At 33.2% G+C, this 22165-nt stretch overlaps 2 protein-coding genes across 5 annotated transcripts in view; one reads left to right on the top strand and one right to left on the bottom strand.

The window, feature by feature from the left end:
- Actl6a (actin like 6A) overlaps positions 1-7629 on the top strand; it is a 24590-nt gene extending 16961 nt beyond the window's left edge. For all 3 annotated transcript variants that reach the window (XM_047564217.1, XM_047564219.1, XM_047564218.1), the window contains exons 9-14: positions 1069-1130; positions 1363-1477; positions 1631-1711; positions 3483-3578; positions 6289-6375; positions 7153-7629. In XM_047564217.1, coding sequence (XP_047420173.1) covers positions 1069-1130; positions 1363-1477; positions 1631-1711; positions 3483-3578; positions 6289-6375; positions 7153-7233 — 522 coding nt within the window. In that variant the 3' untranslated portion in view covers positions 7234-7629. The remainder of the gene's footprint in view (positions 1-1068; positions 1131-1362; positions 1478-1630; positions 1712-3482; positions 3579-6288; positions 6376-7152) is intronic.
- Positions 1-22157, bottom strand: part of Mrpl47 (mitochondrial ribosomal protein L47) — a 25631-nt gene extending 3474 nt beyond the window's left edge. The window contains exons 1-7 of one of the 2 annotated variants that reach the window (XM_047564220.1): positions 22028-22157; positions 19501-19652; positions 18706-18766; positions 16432-16528; positions 11308-11438; positions 10118-10213; positions 6997-8341 (exon numbers count right to left, since the gene is read on the bottom strand). In XM_047564220.1, the coding sequence (XP_047420176.1) occupies positions 8218-8341; positions 10118-10213; positions 11308-11438; positions 16432-16528; positions 18706-18766; positions 19501-19652; positions 22028-22125 (759 nt within the window). In that variant the 5' untranslated portion in view covers positions 22126-22157 and the 3' untranslated portion in view covers positions 6997-8217. Of the gene's footprint in view, positions 1-6996; positions 8342-10117; positions 10214-11307; positions 11439-16431; positions 16529-18705; positions 18767-19500; positions 19653-22027 lie in introns of those variants that run through there. The other variant, XM_047564221.1, reaches the window with a different exon arrangement.
- Between the last annotated feature and the right edge of the window lie 8 nt (positions 22158-22165).

A 22165-nucleotide genomic window follows, 5' to 3' on the forward strand; every position in this document is an offset into this window, starting at 1 on the left:
GTGCTGAGGATTGAACCCAGTGCCTCACACGTGCTAGGCAAGTGCTCTACCACTGAGCTACAACCTCAGCCCAAAACTCTGTTTTTAATGATACTTTAAAAACAAACTGAAACTTTGTGTGTTGAGATACTTACCATATTAGCCAAATATCTACAAAACTATTATGTATTCATTTGAATTGCCAGGGTGAGACCTGGAAAGAATTTTGGTTTTAGGGTCGAAATAAACAATTTGCTATTCTGTATATTTTTTGGCTAAAAAATAGTTCTAATTTTTTTAGAGACGTGCTAGTATGGTTCAGTTACATTCTCTTTCTCAGTATGAATCAGCCATGTCAGAAGCATGTGATTATTCATTGCAATGAGCTGATGAAAGATTCCTTATCAAAAATTATCTCTGAACACATCATGTGATATGGATCTCTTATGAGAGAAGAGTTAATAAAACAATCTGTTACTCCACAGATCCATATTATAATAATTCCTAACAGTAAAAGAATGTGAAAGTCATATTTTACTGAGAGATGTATCCTGATGTTTTTTTGCACCTGAAGATTGTATGTTTGTTTTGCAAAAGGAAAAAATTGTGAGGATGATTAATAATTTGAACTAGATATTAGACAATAATTTTCCTTAGCAACAAGTATTTTATAGCAAATTTTTAAACTTATTTTATACCATGTAGTCATTGAAAATTAATATAAGATATGATATATATACACATATGACTTTGTTAAGATAATGAAATCTTGCTCCTAAATTTAAGATTATTTTTAAGGAAAAAAATGATCTTCTGAAACTAATTTAGTTATGCAGGACTGGTGCAAAGGTTCCTAGTTGTTTTTATCAGTTGTCATTGTTCCAAAACATAACTTATAATATGGCTTCTTAAGGACGGAAGAGTCCTTGCTTAGTAGATCCATACTCTTGAAATGACTTACCCTCTCCAGAAATATGGTCTGATTTCATTCTGAAGAATATTTTAAATATAATGTTATATAAAAGTATAGATTGTAAAGACAAATCTTAACCTTGTTTCTTGAGTTTTTTTTTTTTTTTAAATCCATAGTGTGTTATCCAGGATTTTCAAGCGTCAGTACTTCAAGTGTCAGACTCAACTTATGATGAACAGTAAGTTTTCTTATTTAAAAAGTGTATTTCCCAAATGAGGAAAGAATTTTTAATACTAAAGAAAATTGTAGAATGTGGTTAACCAGTCTAATGGTATGATGTTATGCTGAGGTAATACTTAATGTTTTAAAATATTCTCCAGTTTATTAAGAATTGATAATTCCATAGTAGTTTATAATTTTGAAGAGGATCATCTTTGCTTTTTGTATAATATTGTTTATTGTATTTTCAGAGTAGCTGCCCAGATGCCTACTGTTCATTATGAATTCCCCAATGGCTACAACTGTGATTTTGGTGCAGAAAGGCTAAAAATTCCTGAAGGTTTATTTGACCCTTCCAATGTAAAGGTATAAAAACTTGTTGCATAATTAACTTGACTCTTCTTGTATATGTAAAGCACTTGTGTAATTATATGGGCTGTATAAGACTAATAATTTGGGGGGGGTATGCTTTACTGTATGAAGTTCTTCCATGTGAATATTTGTTTTCTTTTGTTCTAGGGGCTCTCAGGAAATACAATGTTAGGAGTCAGTCATGTTGTCACTACAAGTGTTGGAATGTGTGATATTGATATCAGACCAGTAAGTGCCTGTCTCCTGTTACAATACAAGAGTATCTTTTAGAACAGTGAAATGCCTCCAGATCATTGTTAGGTTGGCAGCTTTGACCACTGACTTTAAAATCCATTTTATAATAGCATATGTAAATACTGTACTCTGTATTATTATTAACTATTTTTTAGTATTTGCCTGTAAGTTTAAAAAAAAAAGAGATGAAATACTAGGAAAGAAAAAAATGCAAAATTCTAGAGCTGTAGTGTCCAATATGGTAGCTGTTGGTCACATGTGGCAAGTTGTATTAAATAAACAGTAGTTCAGTTCTTCATTTGTACTAACATCAGTATAAATGTAGTTTGTGGCTACTGCATTGGACAGTGCAGATACTCAGAACATTTCCATCATCAGAGAAAATTTCCTTGGACAGTGCTGCTCTACAGATTCCCTAAAATGTAGAAAATCAAATATATATTATGATTCTTCTTGCATATAGACCTGCTTCTATGCTTTTCAGGAGGGTGTGGTTTAAATTATGTAACTTATATAGAGTTTATTTTAGATAATCTTCATATTTTTTGCATTTTGTCAAGCCTTAACTATACATTATATACTGTATTATTGATTATATATGATAGCAATTGTTAGATTGATTATAATTTATTATACCCTAGAATCAGTTTATAACACATACTGCCTTGATTTTCTTTTGAGTTACTTTGCTTAGAGCATGATGCTATTAGCTAAGGATGTATAAAAACTGTATTGTTCAAAAAAGGCTTTGGGGTTACTGTGAAAAATCATTCTTTATTTCAACTAGTGACCTCGCAGGCATATGCTCCTTGTAGAACAAAAGGAGTATAAGTTTGGAATTTTTTAGTGGAAATCCAAGGCCACTTATGAGGTGGGGGAAAGCAATTAAAGTATATTCACTGTAAGAGTGATAACTTTCTGTGTTTAGTGAAATTTCTCTTTTATCTAATGTCGATTGTAATACATCCTATTTTGTTTCAAAATTTAGATGATACAGTTATTTGGAATAAATTTTTTTTAAATGGGAACTTAGCCACTAAATAAAGCAGATCAGTATTTAACTTTTTGGTGCATACATGCAAATGAGTTATAAATGTACACCTTAAAAATAAGAATTTGTTTTTATTTGGAAGTCATCATTATGTATATTTTTAAAAAGCTTCACTGTGGTTTTGATGCACATCCCTGCAAAAGAGAAAGATAGCAGTCTTTTGGCCAGGAATATTTCCAGAGTGCATCACTGTCCATCCATAATCACAAAATAATCTCATTGTCTAATTTTAAATATTCAGTATCATAACTTCCAGATGAATATTCCAAGATGAAGTTATAAAGTGTACCTCTAACCAAATATTGGCAGCTGTCTGCCAAAAAGTTATGATTTTTTAAATAATTTTTATGTTAGCATTTCTTAAACTTTAGTGTGTGGGAGTCACATGGGGAGTTTTTTAATGAACAATTATATGGAATATGGATTCCATACCCAGAGGTTTTTATCTAATTGTTTCTAGGCATTGGTGGTCTAAAGCTCCCTGGGTGAGTTGAATGTGCAACTGGGATTAAGAACCACTGGTTGAACTTAACTGCTTCTATGTAGAAGTTTAAAAATTTAAAATCAGGAAGAGAAAATTATAGTGGAGGACCCGGCTTTATTTGTAGTCATATTTAAAATTGTTGGAAGTGTGGGTTCAGCCCCCAGCATCAAATAATAATAAAACTGTTGGAAATGTTTGGAACTAATTTATTTTTCTCGTTTTTAACCTAGGGTCTCTATGGCAGTGTGATAGTGGCAGGAGGAAACACATTAATACAGAGTTTTACTGATAGGTTGAATAGAGAGCTTTCTCAGAAAACTCCCCCAGTAAGTACTGTTGTTCTTCAGTGGTATTCTGTGATATGTGTGTTCACTGATGGTGTAATTTATAGTAAATGTTCATTTTTCAATAGGTAGGTGATATTTTGTGTGTGCCTGGAATGCTGTGGTTTAAAGTTAGTATCTTTTTTTAACCAAAATTTCTTAGATAACATCTCTTGGTTACTCTTAAATTATTTGAATCATTATTACTTCTTAACTTTATACTTAAGTGTCAGTAGTCTCTTAGGGACACAAATTATGGTTCCTGTCTATGAAGGGCTCAGTCTGCTAAGGTTAGACATGAAAAAAGTTAATGACCTTATTGTGCTGAGTTCTTCAGTGTACCTGGAATCAGGTGCTCTTTGGAACACTGAGAAGCAAGTACTCTCTAGGAATATCAGAGGAAAGCTTCATGAAGAAGCTGTTATTTGAATGAATAGAAGTTAAAGTTGTTGCTAATTTATGAAAGGACATGTAGGTGGAGAGAATACCATGTGCATAAAGCAAAAAAAAAAAAAAAAAAAAAAGATGGCATATTCCAGTAAATTTGAGTTTATGTCTGCATAGAAGTTTGTGATATGACTGTAAAGATGAATGGTTTCTTAGTTTCCTAGGGTGGCTATCACAAAGTACCATAAATTGACTTAAGACAACAGAAATTTGGCTGGACATGGTGGCGTAAGCCTATAATCCCAGCGATTCAGGAGACTGAGGCAAGTGGATCTCAAGTTAAGGGCTAGCCTCAGAAATTTAGGGAGGCCCTAAGCAGTTTAGACTCTGTCTCAAAATAAAAGGGCTGGAGTTGTAACTCAGTGTTAAAACTAGAGGTTACCTAGAGGTAAATTGCCTTTAGGTTTAGTGCCCAGTCCAAAAAAAAAATGACAAAAAATTTATTGTCTCACAGTTCTGGAGCCTAGAAATCTGAAATCATGTTGTCATCAGAGTCTACCCTCTTCGTAACTTCTGGTGGTTTGCCAGCAATCCATAGTTTATAGCTGCAGCACTTCTGTTCTCTTCTTAGAAGGTAGTAGTCTCATTGAATTACAGGTGAACCCTACTACATTATGACTTCATCTTATATCTTAATTATTCCTGCAAAGAATTTATTTCCAAATTAGTTTATGTTTACAGGTTCTAGGGAATAGAACTTCAATGTATATTTTTGTGGGACACAATTTAACCCACAACAGATGGGCAGCAAGGTGTATCTTATTAATGAGTAGTTTGGATTTTATTTAACAGTAACAACATAATAAAATCTGGCAGTGGACTATGAGCTCATATGTATGTTTTTAAAAGATAACTGTGTGTTGTGATAACTTGTAAAAGGATAGACCCATGTGGTTTGAGAAGGTAAGTTACATGGTCTGTCAATAACAATATAGGAATCATAATCTTTAAATTTAAAAAACTTCCATCAAGTGTTTTTTCTTCACTAATTTTTGCTTTTAAAAAAAGAAGCTTCTAAGGAGTTACTTAGGTCCTAACGACATCTATAGAATATATGTACTTACCAGTCTCTTGGCTTCTCATATAAAGGAATGTTTTATATATGCCATATCTTTATAAGTAAGTGTTATTTGCATGTTGATATAGCTACAAGATTGACTACATTCTTAGAAATAGTCTGATATAGAACATGCCTAATATAGTACTAATCACTAGATTTCATACAAAGTTCCTGAATAATGAATATACACATAGATGGCCCAAGATCTGCTTAAGACTGGTTAGAAAATATTTTTGTCCTTTAATTACCTACTGTAATTAAAAATGAGCAAAATAACAGAAATTCCATTCTTATAAAATTTTCCTCACCTACCTACATGTTCACCCCTCCTGCCCCTAACACCCCATCCTATATCCCATATTCTATACCCCTTCCTCTCCTTCCCCCATCTCTCTCACACACAGTTTATTTCATTTTGAAGACAATTCAAACCATGTTTTCATATATTGAATAACTGGAAGATATCAACTTGAGAAGTATACTCAGAGGCAAATTCCTAGATAGGGGGAAAAATCTTTCCATACAGGTGAGATGGGGGTAATAACTGAACCACAGAATTATCAAGAAAGTGTGAGCTCAAAACAGAAGAATTGATTTGTAAGGGGAACAGTATGAATAGAAAACTTACCTGAGATCTGATGATGATTGCTTTTTGATTTGGAAGGGTCAGGGTAAACTAAGAAAGGATATGAATGCATGAAAACTTGGAAAGGGGAGCAGGTTGAGATAATTATACTTGGTGTTGGATGAAATAATATATGGAGGACTTAGCATAGTACCTTATTTATGTTAAGTATGTGTTTTTCCATTATAGGTTATAAATTGTGAATGCTGTCCTTTCAGTATGCACTAAAGTTCATGCATTTGATTTTATCACATATTGCCCATTAAAAGCCACAAAGTACATATTAAAATATTTCTATGAAGTAGACTAACCTATGCCTACTATTAACCTATTTCATAATTATCATTTTTTAAAAAAATATTTTAGTTGTAGGTGGACGCGATACCTTTATTTTATTTTTATGTGGTGCTCAGGATAGAACCCAGGGCCTCATGCATGCTAGGCGAGTGCTCAACCCCAGCCCAGAATAACCATGTTTAATCAATTTGAACCACAGAAAGCCATTAAAAGTTGTCAGAGTTGAATTCCCTGAGTAAACTGTTTTGATGGTTGTAATGCTAATTCTTCCCTCTCTATTTTAGAGTATGCGGTTGAAATTGATTGCAAATAACACAACGGTTGAACGGAGATTTAGTTCATGGATTGGTGGCTCCATTTTAGCTTCTCTGGTGAGTAGATAAGCTATTTTGCAAATTTAGATTCTTACTGAATTAATTAAATGTAGTACTGAAAATACCAAGTTTCACAAAAATACTAAAAATAATTCCAGTTCTTCATTTCTTTGCATTTTATAACTATCAAATGAGTGGAAGACCCATTAAGAATACGTTTTATATGTTCTAACAGAATGCCTCTTTGCCTTACTAATTTGTTTCCCCTCTCAAACAGAGGTAGAAATATTGAAATATCCATTCCTCTTATAATAATAATCCTTGTTGGCACCAGTGAAGCTGCAGTGCATTTAAAAGTAAATCATTCCTTCTTAAAGTTCCAGTTGTTCCCATGTCTGTTGGTGAGGTGTAGGAAGTTAGGAGTTGGCCCTTTGAGCAAATGAAGTTGTGGAGCTGGGTTTTGGACTGGTTTCTGCCTTGAGTCAGGAGGTAAAGTCCTTGTACTTTTCTGGATCCTGGGAGGATTACCCCTTTACCTCAGTCCAGCTGAGTAACTCACTAAGTACACAGGTCTTTCGGTGATTTCTATTATTGCCTTAATTTGGCAGCAGGTCATTATCAGCGATACCCTCTTGTCTTCCTTGACAGCCATTTTCTAAGCCCTACACAGATTCACGGGTATAAAAGGATTTAATATTCTTTATAACCTGAAAGGTAAGGTTACATAGTGTCTTAGGATGGGTCTTTCAAAGTTTAAGAGTTGTTAAAACAAAGGTATTAAAAGTAAAAGGTACTTTTCATTAAGAAGGCACAATATTTCTTTCCATTTTACAGGGTACCTTTCAGCAGATGTGGATTTCCAAACAAGAATATGAAGAAGGAGGGAAGCAATGTGTAGAAAGGAAATGTCCTTGAAAGAGAGTTCCCAACCTCTCACCTTCCTGTGTCACCTTACGTTTCATAGCTTTAGTATACTCAGGAAAAAATGACCATCTTTTGTAGAATGTTTATACATTTTTGCATATTTCAATTTCCACTTAAATTTTTTAAGGCTTTAACTAGCTCTATAAATTAAAATGAGTTTGTGCTTTCCTTGAAATGCACTTATTCTTATTACAAGCATTTTATAATTTTGTATAAATGTCTATTTTCTCTAAATATTTTGCTTTCAGTAAAATGCTTTCCAACTCTGTTTAGTATATTAATTACCAGTGGATGGTGGAATTGCTTTTTATTGACTAGTAAAAGTTACTGCCTATGCTTTTTACCTCAGGCTTGCAAATTTAAATAAAAATTACTAGCCATTTCAGAAATATTTTTGGACTGTTGTGTGCTGTGACTTGCTGCTTTTAAATAACAAAGGTATTTAATCATTTTTTAAAAATATTTTTAGTTGTAGATGGACACAATACTTTATTTACTTTTATGTGGTGCTGAGGATCGAACCCAGTGCCTCACACATTTAGGAGAACACTCTACCACTGAGCTACAACCCCAGCCCCTTAATCATTATTTTGAGTGAAAGTATTCACTGTTTATTAACAATAGTATCCATATCCCCTTCGTTTCCTATTCATAGTAATATTAAAAATATTATCTAAATTCCAGATACTATCTTATTGCCTTCCTTTGGCACTTCCACACACTCTAAGATAAGCAGGTGATATTAAAGCCTCCTTAGATGTTAGTATTTATTTCAATCTGAACTTTATGCTGGATTTTTTAAAAATCTTGTAGGAGACAGACCACTTTCAGAATTTGCATGCCATGTTTTTAACCTCTCAGAACAACTGATAAAGTCATTTGATCAAAAGCACAATTTCTTTATAATAAACCACTTAACATATATTTAGAATATTATACAAGAAAGACAAATGGTAAATTAACAGGTCAGACATTTTAGACAGAACTTGACTTCTGAGCTTCAGAAAGATGTGGGAACTTTTCTTGAAGACGTTTTTCTTTCTTTTTCTCTAAACTTTGCTTTCTTGCTTTGAGGCGAGCTTGTTTCTCAATCCTTAGTCTAGAATAATAAAAGCATAACAGTAATTTATATAAAACTGTTGCTTGATAATATCAAAATATGTCCAAATCAATTATGTAAAAGCTTCAGTCATGCCAGTTTCTGTATTTGGTGTTTTATTTATATTGTTAAACTTATAATAATCACTATAAACTTATACAAATCAAGAGATAAATATGAAATCAAAATCATCTATAGGGTTGGGGTTGTAGCTTGGCGGAGTGCTTGCCTAGCACATGTGAGGTACTGAGTTTGACCCTCAGCATCACATAAAAATAAATAAAGGTTATGCGTCCATCTACAACTAAAATTATTTTTTAAAAAATCATCTATAACCCTATACCAACTACCCTTCCTATTTTATAACTGGAAAGAATGTCCAGATCTTATAAGCCTGGAACAGACGAGGCCTGAAGTTCGATTCTAATAGGCTCTCTACTTTATTTTTAAAACACTGTAATTTTATTGAGTACACTGGATTTTTCACATCCTGAGACTTGGGAGAATTCCAGATTTTCAAATAGCCTTCACCCTAGCTTATCATCTTCCCTACAAACAGAATAAAATCATGCTAAAAATGACACTTAGGCACTGATTAGACTTAACCATTCTCTAAAAGAGTTTGTCCCCACACATTAGCATTCCAGAGAATTAGGCATTTGTGCTTTAGCAAAATTTTGCTGATCTGTAGGGTCACTTGGGAGTCATCAAAATTGAGGATGGTAAGTTCATGGATGCCAAACCTCTGTTCTACAGAAATTGATATTTTACAGGATACTTTACTGATCAGTAGGCATGGGTTGATAAAAAAATTCACAATAACAATTGAGACACTGAATACAATAAGCCAGTGCTATAGAGGAGGTTATAGAAATTGGAAATAACGAGCCACATCTGGGTAAAGATAAAAATATGCATATGTAGAAAAAAAAGACTAAGTTGTTGAAATATTACCCATTCATCAGTCTGATCCAACTAGATTTTAGCCATTTACAAAAATAAACCCATCTGAATGAAAGAATAAAGGTTTTCTATTAAGAATATTCTGAAGATTATACTTCATTCTTTGAAGGTAAGGCTAAAAACAATTACTTTCAACCATAAATCATGATTTTAGATGTGGATCCAGTGTTTTAAATATCATTTTTTAAAAAGCATTTTAAGAAGAATTGAGGGCTGCAGTTGTAGCTCAGTGGTACAGCACTTGCCTAGCATGTGAGGCCCTGGGTTGGATCCTCAGCACCATACAAAAATAAATAAAGGTATTGTGTCCATCTACAACTAAAATATTTTTTAAAAGATTGAAAACAATTTTTAAAAATTATCAGGTGGTGGTTCTTGGGACTTCTCTATCATAACATAAGCCTTATATTTTCCCTAATCAATGATAAATTTAACAAATGAGAAATTTTGCTATGGAAAACATGATCAACTTTCTGCAGGCTTCTCTCCCTAGCCTTTCTTTTTATTAACTTTGCAATAACATGAGCTCATGTTTCAGGCAACTGATTTATTTGGACCTTATATTTTAATATTACAGTAGGATTTTCCCATTTACTTATATACAGATAGATGAAAAGCAATAAAACTTGAAAGTATTGTTAACTGTATTGTTAACAATGGCTATTTCTGGATGGTGAGATTACATATGACTAATTTAATCTTTCTATTTTTTTCCACAATGAATAGGTTACTGATGTAACAAATAAAGACAAATTTAATATATATTAACTGATACAAAGATGCAAGTTCATTACTAAAGGTATTTGTGCTCACCTCACAAAATGATCCACATAAGGCATTGCGAAGAATCGTTTCTTATTGTATCTTTTGTTTAGGTGCCAAGGGATAGGCCACTGCTTGAACTTGTGCCTGTCAAGAAAACAAGTTACTGCTTTAATGAAAACATTTAATATATTTTCACTTCACTAATTTTCTAACTTTTCCTAATCTCAAATAAATTAATACAAATAAAAATAAGAAGATAAGTATTTTTTGGTTTTTGTTTTAAAGCAGTGCTGGGGATTAAATATAGAACCTCAAGCATGGTAAATAAGTGCTCTACCACTGAGCTATACTCCATCCCTAGCAAGTTTTTAGTTGTTTTGACAATTTCTTTTTTCTGTATTGAATTAGATCGTTACAGACAATACAGCTACTCTCCTAAATTTGGCTTCAAGCAGTTAATTCCATTATCATAAACTCTCTTAAAACAACTTGTCAAGAGTAGGTGCATAATATTGTATTAATTTCAAGAGCACAGGAAGGTCTAATAACCACCCAAAATGCATTCTCTTCTTTGCTGCCTAATGTTTAAAATACTACTAAGAAAGCTTCATTTTGGCTGCTCAACCCAAATATAAATAAACCCTGAGGAGAGGGTTATTTGCTCTGGGCCAATTATTTATAACTAGGTGTTATAAATAACGCCTTTCCCAAAGGATGACAAAATTATGTAGTAGAGAAAAGGAGGAATAAACATCAACTGTTTCATAATTTGGCCTAGGGATTATTTTGCAAACTGAAACTGATTTACGTGACCTTATTCCTCAAGAACTTTTTTTAAGTGGCAAGTAATTAATGGATAAAGAGGGCAATGGTGTGTCCTGAAATTAGCTTTAAGAGTCTCATAACTTAAAATGATATGTATATATGTTCATGATTCTGAATCAAGGATCCATAACTTTCAAAAAATTCTTAAAAGGTCCCATGATTGACAAAAGCTAAGAACCAATGTTATAAAAAACCTATACATAAATGAAAATCATGGGAATGGGATAGTTGAGCTGGTATTGGTTTTATCAAAGTGACCTACATTCATATCCTAGTCTGGGACCTCTTCTTACATAAGATAAATCTGATACATCTCCAATGGTAAGGGTTAATATTATTAAAAGATAGTGGACAGCAAATGAGGTATGGGATCTCCATTCTCATCTTGGATAACCACAATGTAATCTATGTACCAGATGATTCTTCCAAAGATGTCTCTTCTCCAAGCACCAGGTCTAGCTCTTTCCTGACCAGTCTGAAGAAGCCTCAGTGCATCTTCTCTTTCCTGGACAACTTTATCTAATGCATCCATGGAATCAACCACCTGACAAGAAATCAGAAAAAGATTCAATTTCAGCAATCACCTACAAGAGAATTCCAAAGAAAGAGAACATATAAAGACCAAGGATACATAAAGTCTATGATAAACATTTTTATCAAGGAACCATTGTCAAGTACTTCCTAAAAACCTTTTTGTACATGGGTGTCCATAATATCACTTTCTATAATTTTAAAATTTCATTTAAATAAAAATTTAGTTCAGATTTCCATGTATTAGTTTTGTCTGGAGTGGGATATACTTTTATAAATTCCTTTTGGAGACCCAATTTAATTCATGCTATTTCAAAACTCTGTGAACTAATAACAGTTCATTATTTTTATTATACTAAAAAACACACTTTAGCCTGGACAGATCACTGTTTCCTTCACATGCTTACACCACTATTTTGATCTATTTTGTAGCTGTTACTATTATAGGGAAAGGGAGAGTGATTTTAAAGATTAACCAGGATTCATAAAGACAATACTAGAATGTCTACTTATTTTAAGATTTCTATTGTGTGATTTCTAATGTACATAATATACTGGTAGAGTAATACGTATTTAAAAATAAAGATTCATATACTGGAGATAGTGAAGTCACACAAGCCACACTTGTTCATTTTTCTAAATAATGTACCATTTTTACATGGGTATGTGTGTGTATCACCCTTGAGCATCATAACACATGTCAAATACTGCATATACATACTTGTTTCTTATAAAAATCCTCAAAAGGGACGATTAGATTATATAAAGATAATCCCACAGTTTAGTATAATACTTGAAAGAGATATGAAAGCTACTCATTCAGCTTCTAACCTGTTTATTTAGCCAACACTCAACACTATTTTCAACTTCACTCAAGGCCTCAGAATAGCTGAATTTACGTTTTCCCAACTATATGAATTTCTACAAAATTCTTGGTATGAGATGGGTAAGAAAAATCCTATTTTGAAGATAGATGAACTTTAGGAGAGGGAAGGAAGCATGCTGGTAAGGGCCTATACAAATCTCTCAAACCTTCAGGAATCTTTAGTAAATCCGGCTACTGACTGACTGTATTAAAGAATCTGCCCAAACTATGGTAGGGCTTGAGGCTCCAAACTCAAATCTAATGAAATGAAAGTAAATGGCTACCAAGTCCACAGAGTTAAAAACCCAAATGTTCATACCAACAGATGAGAAGGTTAATCAGAAGTACAGGTTAAGCATCATGTCAATGTTCAAAAAGTTTCGGATTTGGGATAAGGGATGCTAAAAAAGTAAAGTGTATGCAAATAGTCTCAAACCCAAAACACTATGAAATCTGAAATATTTCAGGTTCCAAGCATTTCCTAAAGGATAAGCTTATCAATAAGCATCAATTGAGTACTCAAATAAGTCAACTTCAAAGAACCTTCTTTTCTAATTTAAGTTTCCCAGAGCCACGAGTGTCAGCTGAGAGAATATGAAAGTAATGGGGTGATGTTCCACAATAAGAGTCTATACTACTTCTTACAGTCAGACATTAAATTTATAGAGTAACACTTGAAACTTTTTTTAAAAGTCTAAAAATATAATTGTAACATTAAAATCAGTCTTTATTATTTACTTTGTTCCAGTATTTCAAACACAGAGGGACTAACACAATATATATTTGTGTGATTCCCAGGTCCTGACACTGCTGAAGAGAAGCAGCACACGGTCTGGGTCTTTTATCTCAATGTGTACGTCATTGCTTTAGTCACAATCATAGCAAACTACTCTGCCAGAATTCAAAGACTCCCTCTCAAATTCAATGGTCTTCTATAAACAAAATTTGTCTGTAATATTTTAGCGGTATCAACCCAGTTCAACCCAGTGATAATATGTCCCAGTTATAATTCTCATGTTTCTCTTTTACTTTTCTAAACAGTTCCAAATTGTCAGTTTATATCTTATATTAAGAATATTTTTTTATTTTGCTTAACAAAGTTTCCTTAGTAATGTATCTAGGAAACACTAGGAACACGAAATATATTTGAGTTTGAAAAAAATTATGGTTACTTTCAGCTTAATTTTTATTATTTTGGATTCTACTAATTCAGAAAATACAGTACATATGACTTACTGAGCTGAAGGTTCATCTCTATAGTACATACTTAAAGCAGTGTGAGGGATAACCTGTTACTGAAGTTCAAAAGTCTTACAACAGCATTATTCTAGCAAAAGCATTTTCATCAAATAAAGAATGTGTTATTTATAAAGCATCCTTACTTGTCAATGCACTTAGAAGAGTTGGTAAAATATAAACTTCCTTCACGGCAGAGTTAGCAAATGTAGATGAACATAAATGACTTTACTTTCTAAATGTTACATAGCAATGAGGGCACCTACCCTGTATCTTAGTCTACAATTATATAAAAGAAATCAGGTTTCTCTGTAAGTGGCTAATTCCATGGCTAGGGTAGGTTAATACCAAACAAACCCTTTGCTGTGCCTCATGTCCACTTGCTGGCATAAGGATGTAGCACCCATATTGAAAGAATTTACATCAACTAAATATGGGATGATGTTATTAAGGGATTATATATAACTCATTCAATAAATATGGAATCCATGACTCCCCACTGATGGTAATAAATGAAAAATGACAAAAGCAAAGACAAAAAGCCTTTCCTTACAGAAGAAAGCCAACTATAAAATGTAGAATGAGTCACAGGATTAGAAAACCACTATTTAGCAAATATAATAATTGGTTCAGATGAGAATCATCAACAGATACTAAACTAGTGAGTGAAGTTGAGAAGTTATAGGATATTTACATGATCTTAAAAGTATTTCCTAACAAGATACTTATTTAGGTACAAAGAAAAAATAGTGGAGAAACCTGAAGGACATACCCTAATTCAACTTACTAATGCTAACATAATCAGTAACAACAAATTAACATTCTGATTTGATGCACAACGAAGAATACAGTAGCACTTCAATCCTATCATGAGAAATATTGGATGAACCCAAATAGAGGGCTGGATTATACTCTTCCAAAATGTCAATATCATATATTTTTTAAAATTTCTGTTTAATAAAGTTTCTTTAGTAGTGTGTCACGAAACACTAGGAACACTAGAAAGACAGACACTCAGATTAAACAGACACAAAACTAGAAAATCCAGGATTTTGTTATTGTTTATTATAGGGATGTTGTCGGGACATTTGATAAAATCTGAATAAGATTTATACATTATATAGATTATATGATTATATAATGTTAATTTCCTGATTTAAAATTATATATTTATATACACTGTTGAGCCTTTTTGAAACATTAAGTTTTTATGGATTAAAGGGACATCATATATACAACTTATTCTCAAACAGTTGAGAAAAGATAGTGTATAGAGAGGTGCAGGAGGCAGAAAAGAATAACAGAAATACGGCAAAATATTCACATATGGAACATGGGTAAAAAGTATAAAAGAATTCATTGTTTATGTTCACTGTTTATGTAACTTTTCTCTAAGACTAATATGTCAAAATAAAGTTAACAAAAATGTTATGTAGCTCAACTTTCACTAAGCTAGAAAACCCTCTCCATAATTAGGTAAATAACTAAGGTTTTATTCCATATATTTTTTTTTAATTTTCTCCAAGGATACTATGTCCTTCCCTCATGAAGTCAGTGTGGCAATCATGGCTGGAGCAGATGGAAAAAAGAAACTAAAGTAGCTAAGGTTCTGCAACAAGATTAAAATTGTCAAAAAACCGAATGCTGGGGCTGGGGAGATAGCTCAGTTGGTAAAGTGCTTGCCCCGCAAGCACAAGGCCCTGAGTTCGATCCCCAGTACCGCAAAAAAAAAAAAAAAAAAAAAAACGAATTCTGGGACACAGAGGAATCAATAATGTTTGACCTTGAAAGCAATCTAGGAAAAAAAATTTATAAATCTAACTAAATAAAACACAAAATTTCTACATAGAAAATACATATTTTAAACACACAAAAAAGGAGGCAGGTCTACATATACTGACATAGAAAGAAATCCACAGGTAGGTGAAAAGTTCAAGTTTCAGGAGATAATACGCAGTATAACCAAATTTGTGTACATAAAAATAATTAGTCTGTACTATTATAAGTATAGACTAATTTTGAGGGATAAATAAGAAACATCTAAAATTTATTATTCCTGAGAGTGCAGTAGGAATACAGAGAGTTTTCTCTTAATGATGAAGAAAATCTAATTAAGAAGATAATTGGGGCTGGGGTTGTGGCTCAGTGGTAGAGTATTTATGGTAGCACATGTGAGGCACTGGGTTTGATCCTCAGCACCACATAAAAGTAAGTAAATCAAATAAAGGTGTTTTTTAAAAAGGCTTAAATTCTTAAGGAAAAAAAAAGATAATTGACTTTTTCACAACCACATGAATATACTTAATACTAACTGAACTGTTTACTAAATAATGGTTAAGATGGCAGATTTCATGTTATGTGTTTTTTACCCTAGTAAAATAAATATATTTTTAAAAAATTGATCCAACTGGTCAGAAAGTGGCCAAACCAGAAATAAATGGAAATGTAAAGTGGTATACCTACTTTATTTTTTTATTTCTTGGGTGGTGGGAATTGAACCCGGAGCCTCAGGCCAGGCTAAGCCTATGTTCTACCACTGTGCAGTTGCTTCAGCACACAATTCAACTGTTTCCTACAATGTTAGACAGAGGTTTACCATATGACCCACCAATTTCACTCCTACAGATCTTCTCAAGAGAAATAAAAATATACATCCATCCATATGTCAGGGATTGCAGGCAGGATTGGGGCATGACTGGAGATGGGCACAAGATTTCTTTATGGGGTGACAGAAATGTTCTAAAATGAGATAGTTGTATTGGTTGCACAACTCTGTCAGTTTACTAAAAATCACGCAGAAAAAGGAAAAAAAATGTATCTATTTGAAAAGAAACAGAGGACCCATGTACTCACTCCTTTTAGATTTTACCCTGCACTTGAGTGTCAAGCCTCACACAAGTCTTACCTTTTCTAATCGTTCTGGACTTGGCATAGGCAATCTCTGCCTCTTGGCCTCCTGCTCGAGAGTTAGAAGCATGTTTCTTTCTTTCAGTAGGACATACCTATACCAAGGAACACAAAACCTGTGATGATATTCTATGATGGTTGTGACTTCTGATATCAGAATTAATGATCTATACTTCAAAGTTCTTTAGAAATCTCAATACATAAAATATCTGTGAGCAGTCCTTTATACAGAGCTCTATCTTTGCTTATTCATTTGTTCTCTAAAGCTTCCATGTGCCACATATTATATTAAATGATAGAAGAGTTTTAAAAAAGTCTAAAATACAGTCTCTACAGAGAAGGAAAATGGAAGATAAATAACATTTATGGAGCACATTTACTGTTATATGTCAGGCAGCAAGTTAAGCATTTTTTTTTTACAGTATTTCATTTCATTCTCAAAATAACCTTTTGAGGTTGGTCACTATCCCCGTTTCCCCATTCCTAAATGAAGTACTAAGTTTGAGAGAAATAACATATTCTGGGTCACAGGGCTAACTTCACATTCAAATATTCTGGGTCACATAGATAATTCTGTATTCAAATCTGTGTACAAAACCCATTCTGTTTTTAAATTAATTTTTATTGGTGCATTATAATTATATATAATAGTGGGATTCGTTGTGACATATTCATACATGCATATAACATAATTTGGTCAACTTAATTCCCTAGTACCGCCTTTGATCTCCTCTCCCGTCCCCGAGTCCCCTTCCTATAATCTATTGGTCTCCCTTCTATTCTCATTAGGGTTCCCCCATTCCACACATACTTTTTAAACCTACTCTATTGTTATTATACTATGCTGCTTCTGAGATTGTAATGTGATGTGAGTTGGTGGGAAAGACAACAAGTTATCAGAATAAAAAATAGCAGGAGGAGATAAGACCTGGAAAAGGATTCATAGAGGAGACAGGATTTGTTAGTGTGGAAAGGAGAGCAAAGCAAACAAAATTAAAGGTACTGAAGCAGCAGAACTAAGAGTCAGTGCCAGTTAGTCATGGTGACTCACATCTGTAATCCCCGTGACTTGGGAGGCATAGGCAGCAGGATCACAAGTTCAAGGCCAGCCTCAGCAATTTAGCAAGGTCCTGAGCAACTTAGTGAGACCCCCTCTCAATATAAAAAATTAAAAGGGCTTTGGGATGCAGCTCAGTGGTAAAGCATCCCTGGGTTTGATCCTCAGTAACCTCACTCCCCTCCACCAAAAAAAAAAAAAAAAAAAAAAAAAAACCAAAGTTGGAAGAAAATAAAGGAAATGTGAACGTGCTGAAAATAAGCCAAAGGAATCGGGCACCTCATACTATGAAAGTAGGTAATCGGGGGAAGGCATAGCATGGATTGTTTAATTTCAGCCACAATGAATATTGAAATAGTCCTATCTATCCCTTTACTGATAACCCACAATAATAGTGCTTAATACCACTTATTTTTCTATAATAAATATATAATATTAGTGGTTTTTATAAGCATTTTAAAAGCCTACTAGAGTGCCTAGGTAGATAACAATTATGAGTTAAGTAGGCTGAATGAAAGGACAATTAGGAAGATTAGGAAAGGTGGTGTGCATTGTTCCATCTAGAAGGGACAGAAGGGACACTTGCTGCACAGACCAGCCAGTTGTTGCCATGTAGGAATTCAGGAACAGTGTTGCCAGATCACAGATCTGATCAATCAAAACTTTATTTTTTGTGTGAAATTTCCCAATTTTAAAAGTAACTAAGGCTTAAACAAAATACCTTTAGGCTAAATAGTCAGTTTAAAAGGAAACCCTTTCTTAAATCCTCTGAACCCTCTCAATTTCATTAGGAGAACCTGCCTGAAAAATTCACCTAAATTCCCAATTAATGCACCCTCCAAAACAAAACCACAAGCAAGTAGGCTAAAGAAGTCAGACTGTTATTATAAAAAAGGTAATGAAAACAGAAGTCTAAATGTGACCAACTATTTGCCATTTCATTTCATTAGTTGACAGAAAATGCTAGTATAAAGGTATTAGTAAGACTGATAGCAGTTAACAGTAAAATTTCTAAACCCCCAACTACTTGAGACCTGTGATAGATTTATCTTAAAATAATCTGTCACATTTAAAAAATCTCCCATGATCTTATATATCATATATATCATTTAGAGTACTGTCACTTTACTCAATTTCTTACATCAGATAGATGTACCTCAGTTATACTGTAAATGTTCCAAACAGCAAGATATTAGTGTATTTTAGTATACTTACCAAAGCTTATGTAAATCTTCATTACTTTTGTTCCTTAACTGCTGACAAGTCCAAGCAGCTCCTATTAAAATGACAAATTCAAAACATGAAATAATGCTTCTAGCTAAGTGTCCATGGCAAATTACTTATTCTCTCAAAACCTGTTTCCTTACTGTAAAATATGCAACACTGTTACATACCATTAGAATTCAATTAGATAACAATTTGAAAATATTAGTAACATGACTGGCAAAAGCATTCAGAAATTTTTATTTTATTTATTTATTTGTTTTTGGGTTCTGAGGATTTAATCCACTGAGCTACATTCCTCAGTCATTTGTATTTAACTATTTATTTATTTTGAGACAGGGTCTTAATAAGTTGCTTAGGATCTCACTAAGTTGCTGAGACTGGCTTTGAACTTGTGATCCTTCCATCTCAGCCTCCCATGTTGCTGGGATTAGAGTCCTGTGCCACCATGTCTGGCCTCAGAAATTTTTAGCATCAGTATGAGATATATTTTCAGACCCTGATATCAAAACATTTTATCTAACTGCAAATTAATTTTTAATTATTACTAAAGAATGGAATCTACAGCCTTAAACTTCACTTTAATTAATACTTTTAACCTACTCCTCTTCTAAACCTTTAGCCAACCTACTAAGGAATAACTGACTCTATTATTTTGATGACCTTTTAAATTTTCTCTTGTGAGTACTCCAAAGGAAACATCTAATTCCTAAACTGAATAAATAATCCTAGAATAACGGAAGGTTCAATAAATCCATTTAATATTGACCAACCCAAATATCTTACCAGATTTTACTTTTTCTTCTCCCCAATTCTTTGGATCATCAAAAAATTCTTCTAGTCCTTTCCTTGACAATGTGGTATGAAGGAATCTACACTGGTAAAAGGAAGTGATATTTGGCACATTCTTAGGTAGTAAACTAAAAGAAAACCTGCAACTAAACAAATAGAAACAAGTGATTAGAGTTTTTTGCAATACCTGAATTTTATAAGTAATAAACAATCATTTCCACACTATGATGCTAAAAAACCTATCTGGGAATTCAGCACCATAAGCAGTAAACTTTTAAGATGCTTCAGAAAGTATTTTTTGATATTGCATTGTACACATTGCTACCCTAGAATTTCAGAAGTATATTTAAACAACTGTATTTTGTTTTGTTTTGTTTTGTTTTTTTTCTCCCCTCTGAGGGGCTGGGGGTTCAAACCAGGGTCCTTGCGCATGCTATGTGAGTGCTCTCCAACATAAGCTATTTCTTTAGCTCCACAACTGTATTTTAAGGTAACATTTTTAGGTCTTTCATCCATTGTGGTAAGTGGGTTTTTCTGTAAATAAAAACATTTTAAAGGTTGATTTTGCAACAAGTATCAAGGACCCCAAATTTTTTCTATTTTAACTCAGTAATTCTTTTAGAAATATTAACTAAGTGAATGATCATAGATGGGAATTTGCAAATTAAAATGTCTATTAAATTATTATATGTGCTGGGGTTTAGGTCAGTGGTAGAGTACTTGCTTAGCACACAGGGGGTCCTGGGTTCCATCCCTAACACTAGAAAACAAAAAAAATAGAATAACAGCTAAAAAAGTATTATATGTTATATCAAATATGGATAATTACAAGAATATACAATTGTGAAGAATGGTTAAAAAATTATTATGCTTCTATATGATAAACTATTATGCAGTAGTCTAAAAAGAAACTAGTAAAATGTAACTTAAGTGTTGATTTTCTATCAAGAATACTTAACTTGAACCTACTCATGAGTCAACAATCAGATCGATCCAAATGGTGGGATATTCTAAAAAAGCTAATCATCAAAAATGTCAATTTGAAAGAGGAAAAAAGGAAATGTATTGAATTAAAGAAGACTAAAAAGACACAGCAATTTATGCAATAAATGATCTTTCACTGGATCCTGAATCTAAAAGAAAAAAAGTTAATTTGGACAATTTTAATTCAGACCATAGACTAGGTAAGAGTAGTATAATAATGATAGTATATTAATTCAATATCCTGAGTGTGATCATTGTATTGTGGTAATGTGTTTGTTTCTTAGCAGATACATGCCAACGTGCCATGATGTTTGAAATCTGACATACCTAAAATAGTTCAGAATAAAAAGACAATATAATATAGAGATAAAGAAAATGTGACTAAAGGTTAATGATTAACATAGGTGAAGAGTATATGATTAGTCTTTGTACTACTCCAACAACTTATCTGTTGGTTTAAATTTTTTTAAGAAAAAAATAGGGAAAACAATGGAAGTTAACAAAAATTGTACATGTAAATATGATTCTAACTTTATTTAAAAATTATATATATGCATAGCTATGCAAAGTGAAAAAGAATAGATGGAAATCTGTCCATCTCCGAGTAGCAGAACTGTAGTTGGTTTTAATTTTATCCTTCATAATGTTTTACCTCATTTTCTCAAAAGTGATGTAAATAAGCAGATATTCATTTCATAATAGTGAAAAATATAATTTTTGTTTCCTTTTTAAGGAAAAAGAATGAAGAAGAGATAATTGATCCAAGTTTGCCACACTAATCAAGTTACAACTTCTGAAACTCTACAAAAAAAAATTTTTTAAATTGCTTATTTCTGAGTTTTGTGTATGGAATATCAGCAGCACAGAACAAATGCTCAACTGTGCATTCAATAACAAATGCATTGCTTCCTTAAAAAAGAAAAAACCCTGATACACTCTATGTATAAAATTCAACTCATGATACACAAATGTCAATGAAAGGGAGGAAAACAGACACCTAAAGTAAAAAAAAAAAAAAGAAGAAAAGTGTTTTTTCCACTCTGAGATAAGGAACACCACTTGTGGGATGTTCCTTTCTCAGTCTTGTAGAGTGACTATCCATTGCTTTGGCTACTTTCATTATTTAATATTTGCTGAACGATCTCTTTGTGACAGAATCTAAATATACAAAGACCCCTTCTTCTAGGGATCCAAAGCTGGCATAGCATTCAATGCCACAGCAAAAAGCTCCTCAGTGTAAGTTTTTCCCAGCGTACCAAGAGGATGCTTCGGTACCTCTAGGTTTACGTTAACAAACTCAGGGCATCTACAAGCACCATATACTACCAGGTCCACAGCCAGCAGCGATAAAGTATTTGAGGGGGTAAGGGGAATGTCAGAGATGAGCTTCTCCTCCAAGACCCCACTCCTCATGGAGATGGGATCTGGCTCTTCCATCTAAACGACCTTTCGCTCCGTGATCTATTCTCCGCATCTGGGCAACCAAACAACATCAAAAGTTTAAGCAGTGGACAAACCTACTCCTCACATCACTTACCCTGTGCTAGCGGGGACCTTTGGAGTCACTAACGACCCGGAAATCTTCAGTACCGCCGAGACTCTTCTCCAGATAAAGGCTATATTGGCCGCAGCCATTTTTTCGCATAATTAAGCAGCCGTGTTTCCGCCAACAATG

Source organism: Sciurus carolinensis, chromosome 9 (genome assembly GCF_902686445.1).
Source record: "Sciurus carolinensis chromosome 9, mSciCar1.2, whole genome shotgun sequence".
Lineage (NCBI taxonomy): Eukaryota > Metazoa > Chordata > Mammalia > Rodentia > Sciuridae > Sciurus > Sciurus carolinensis.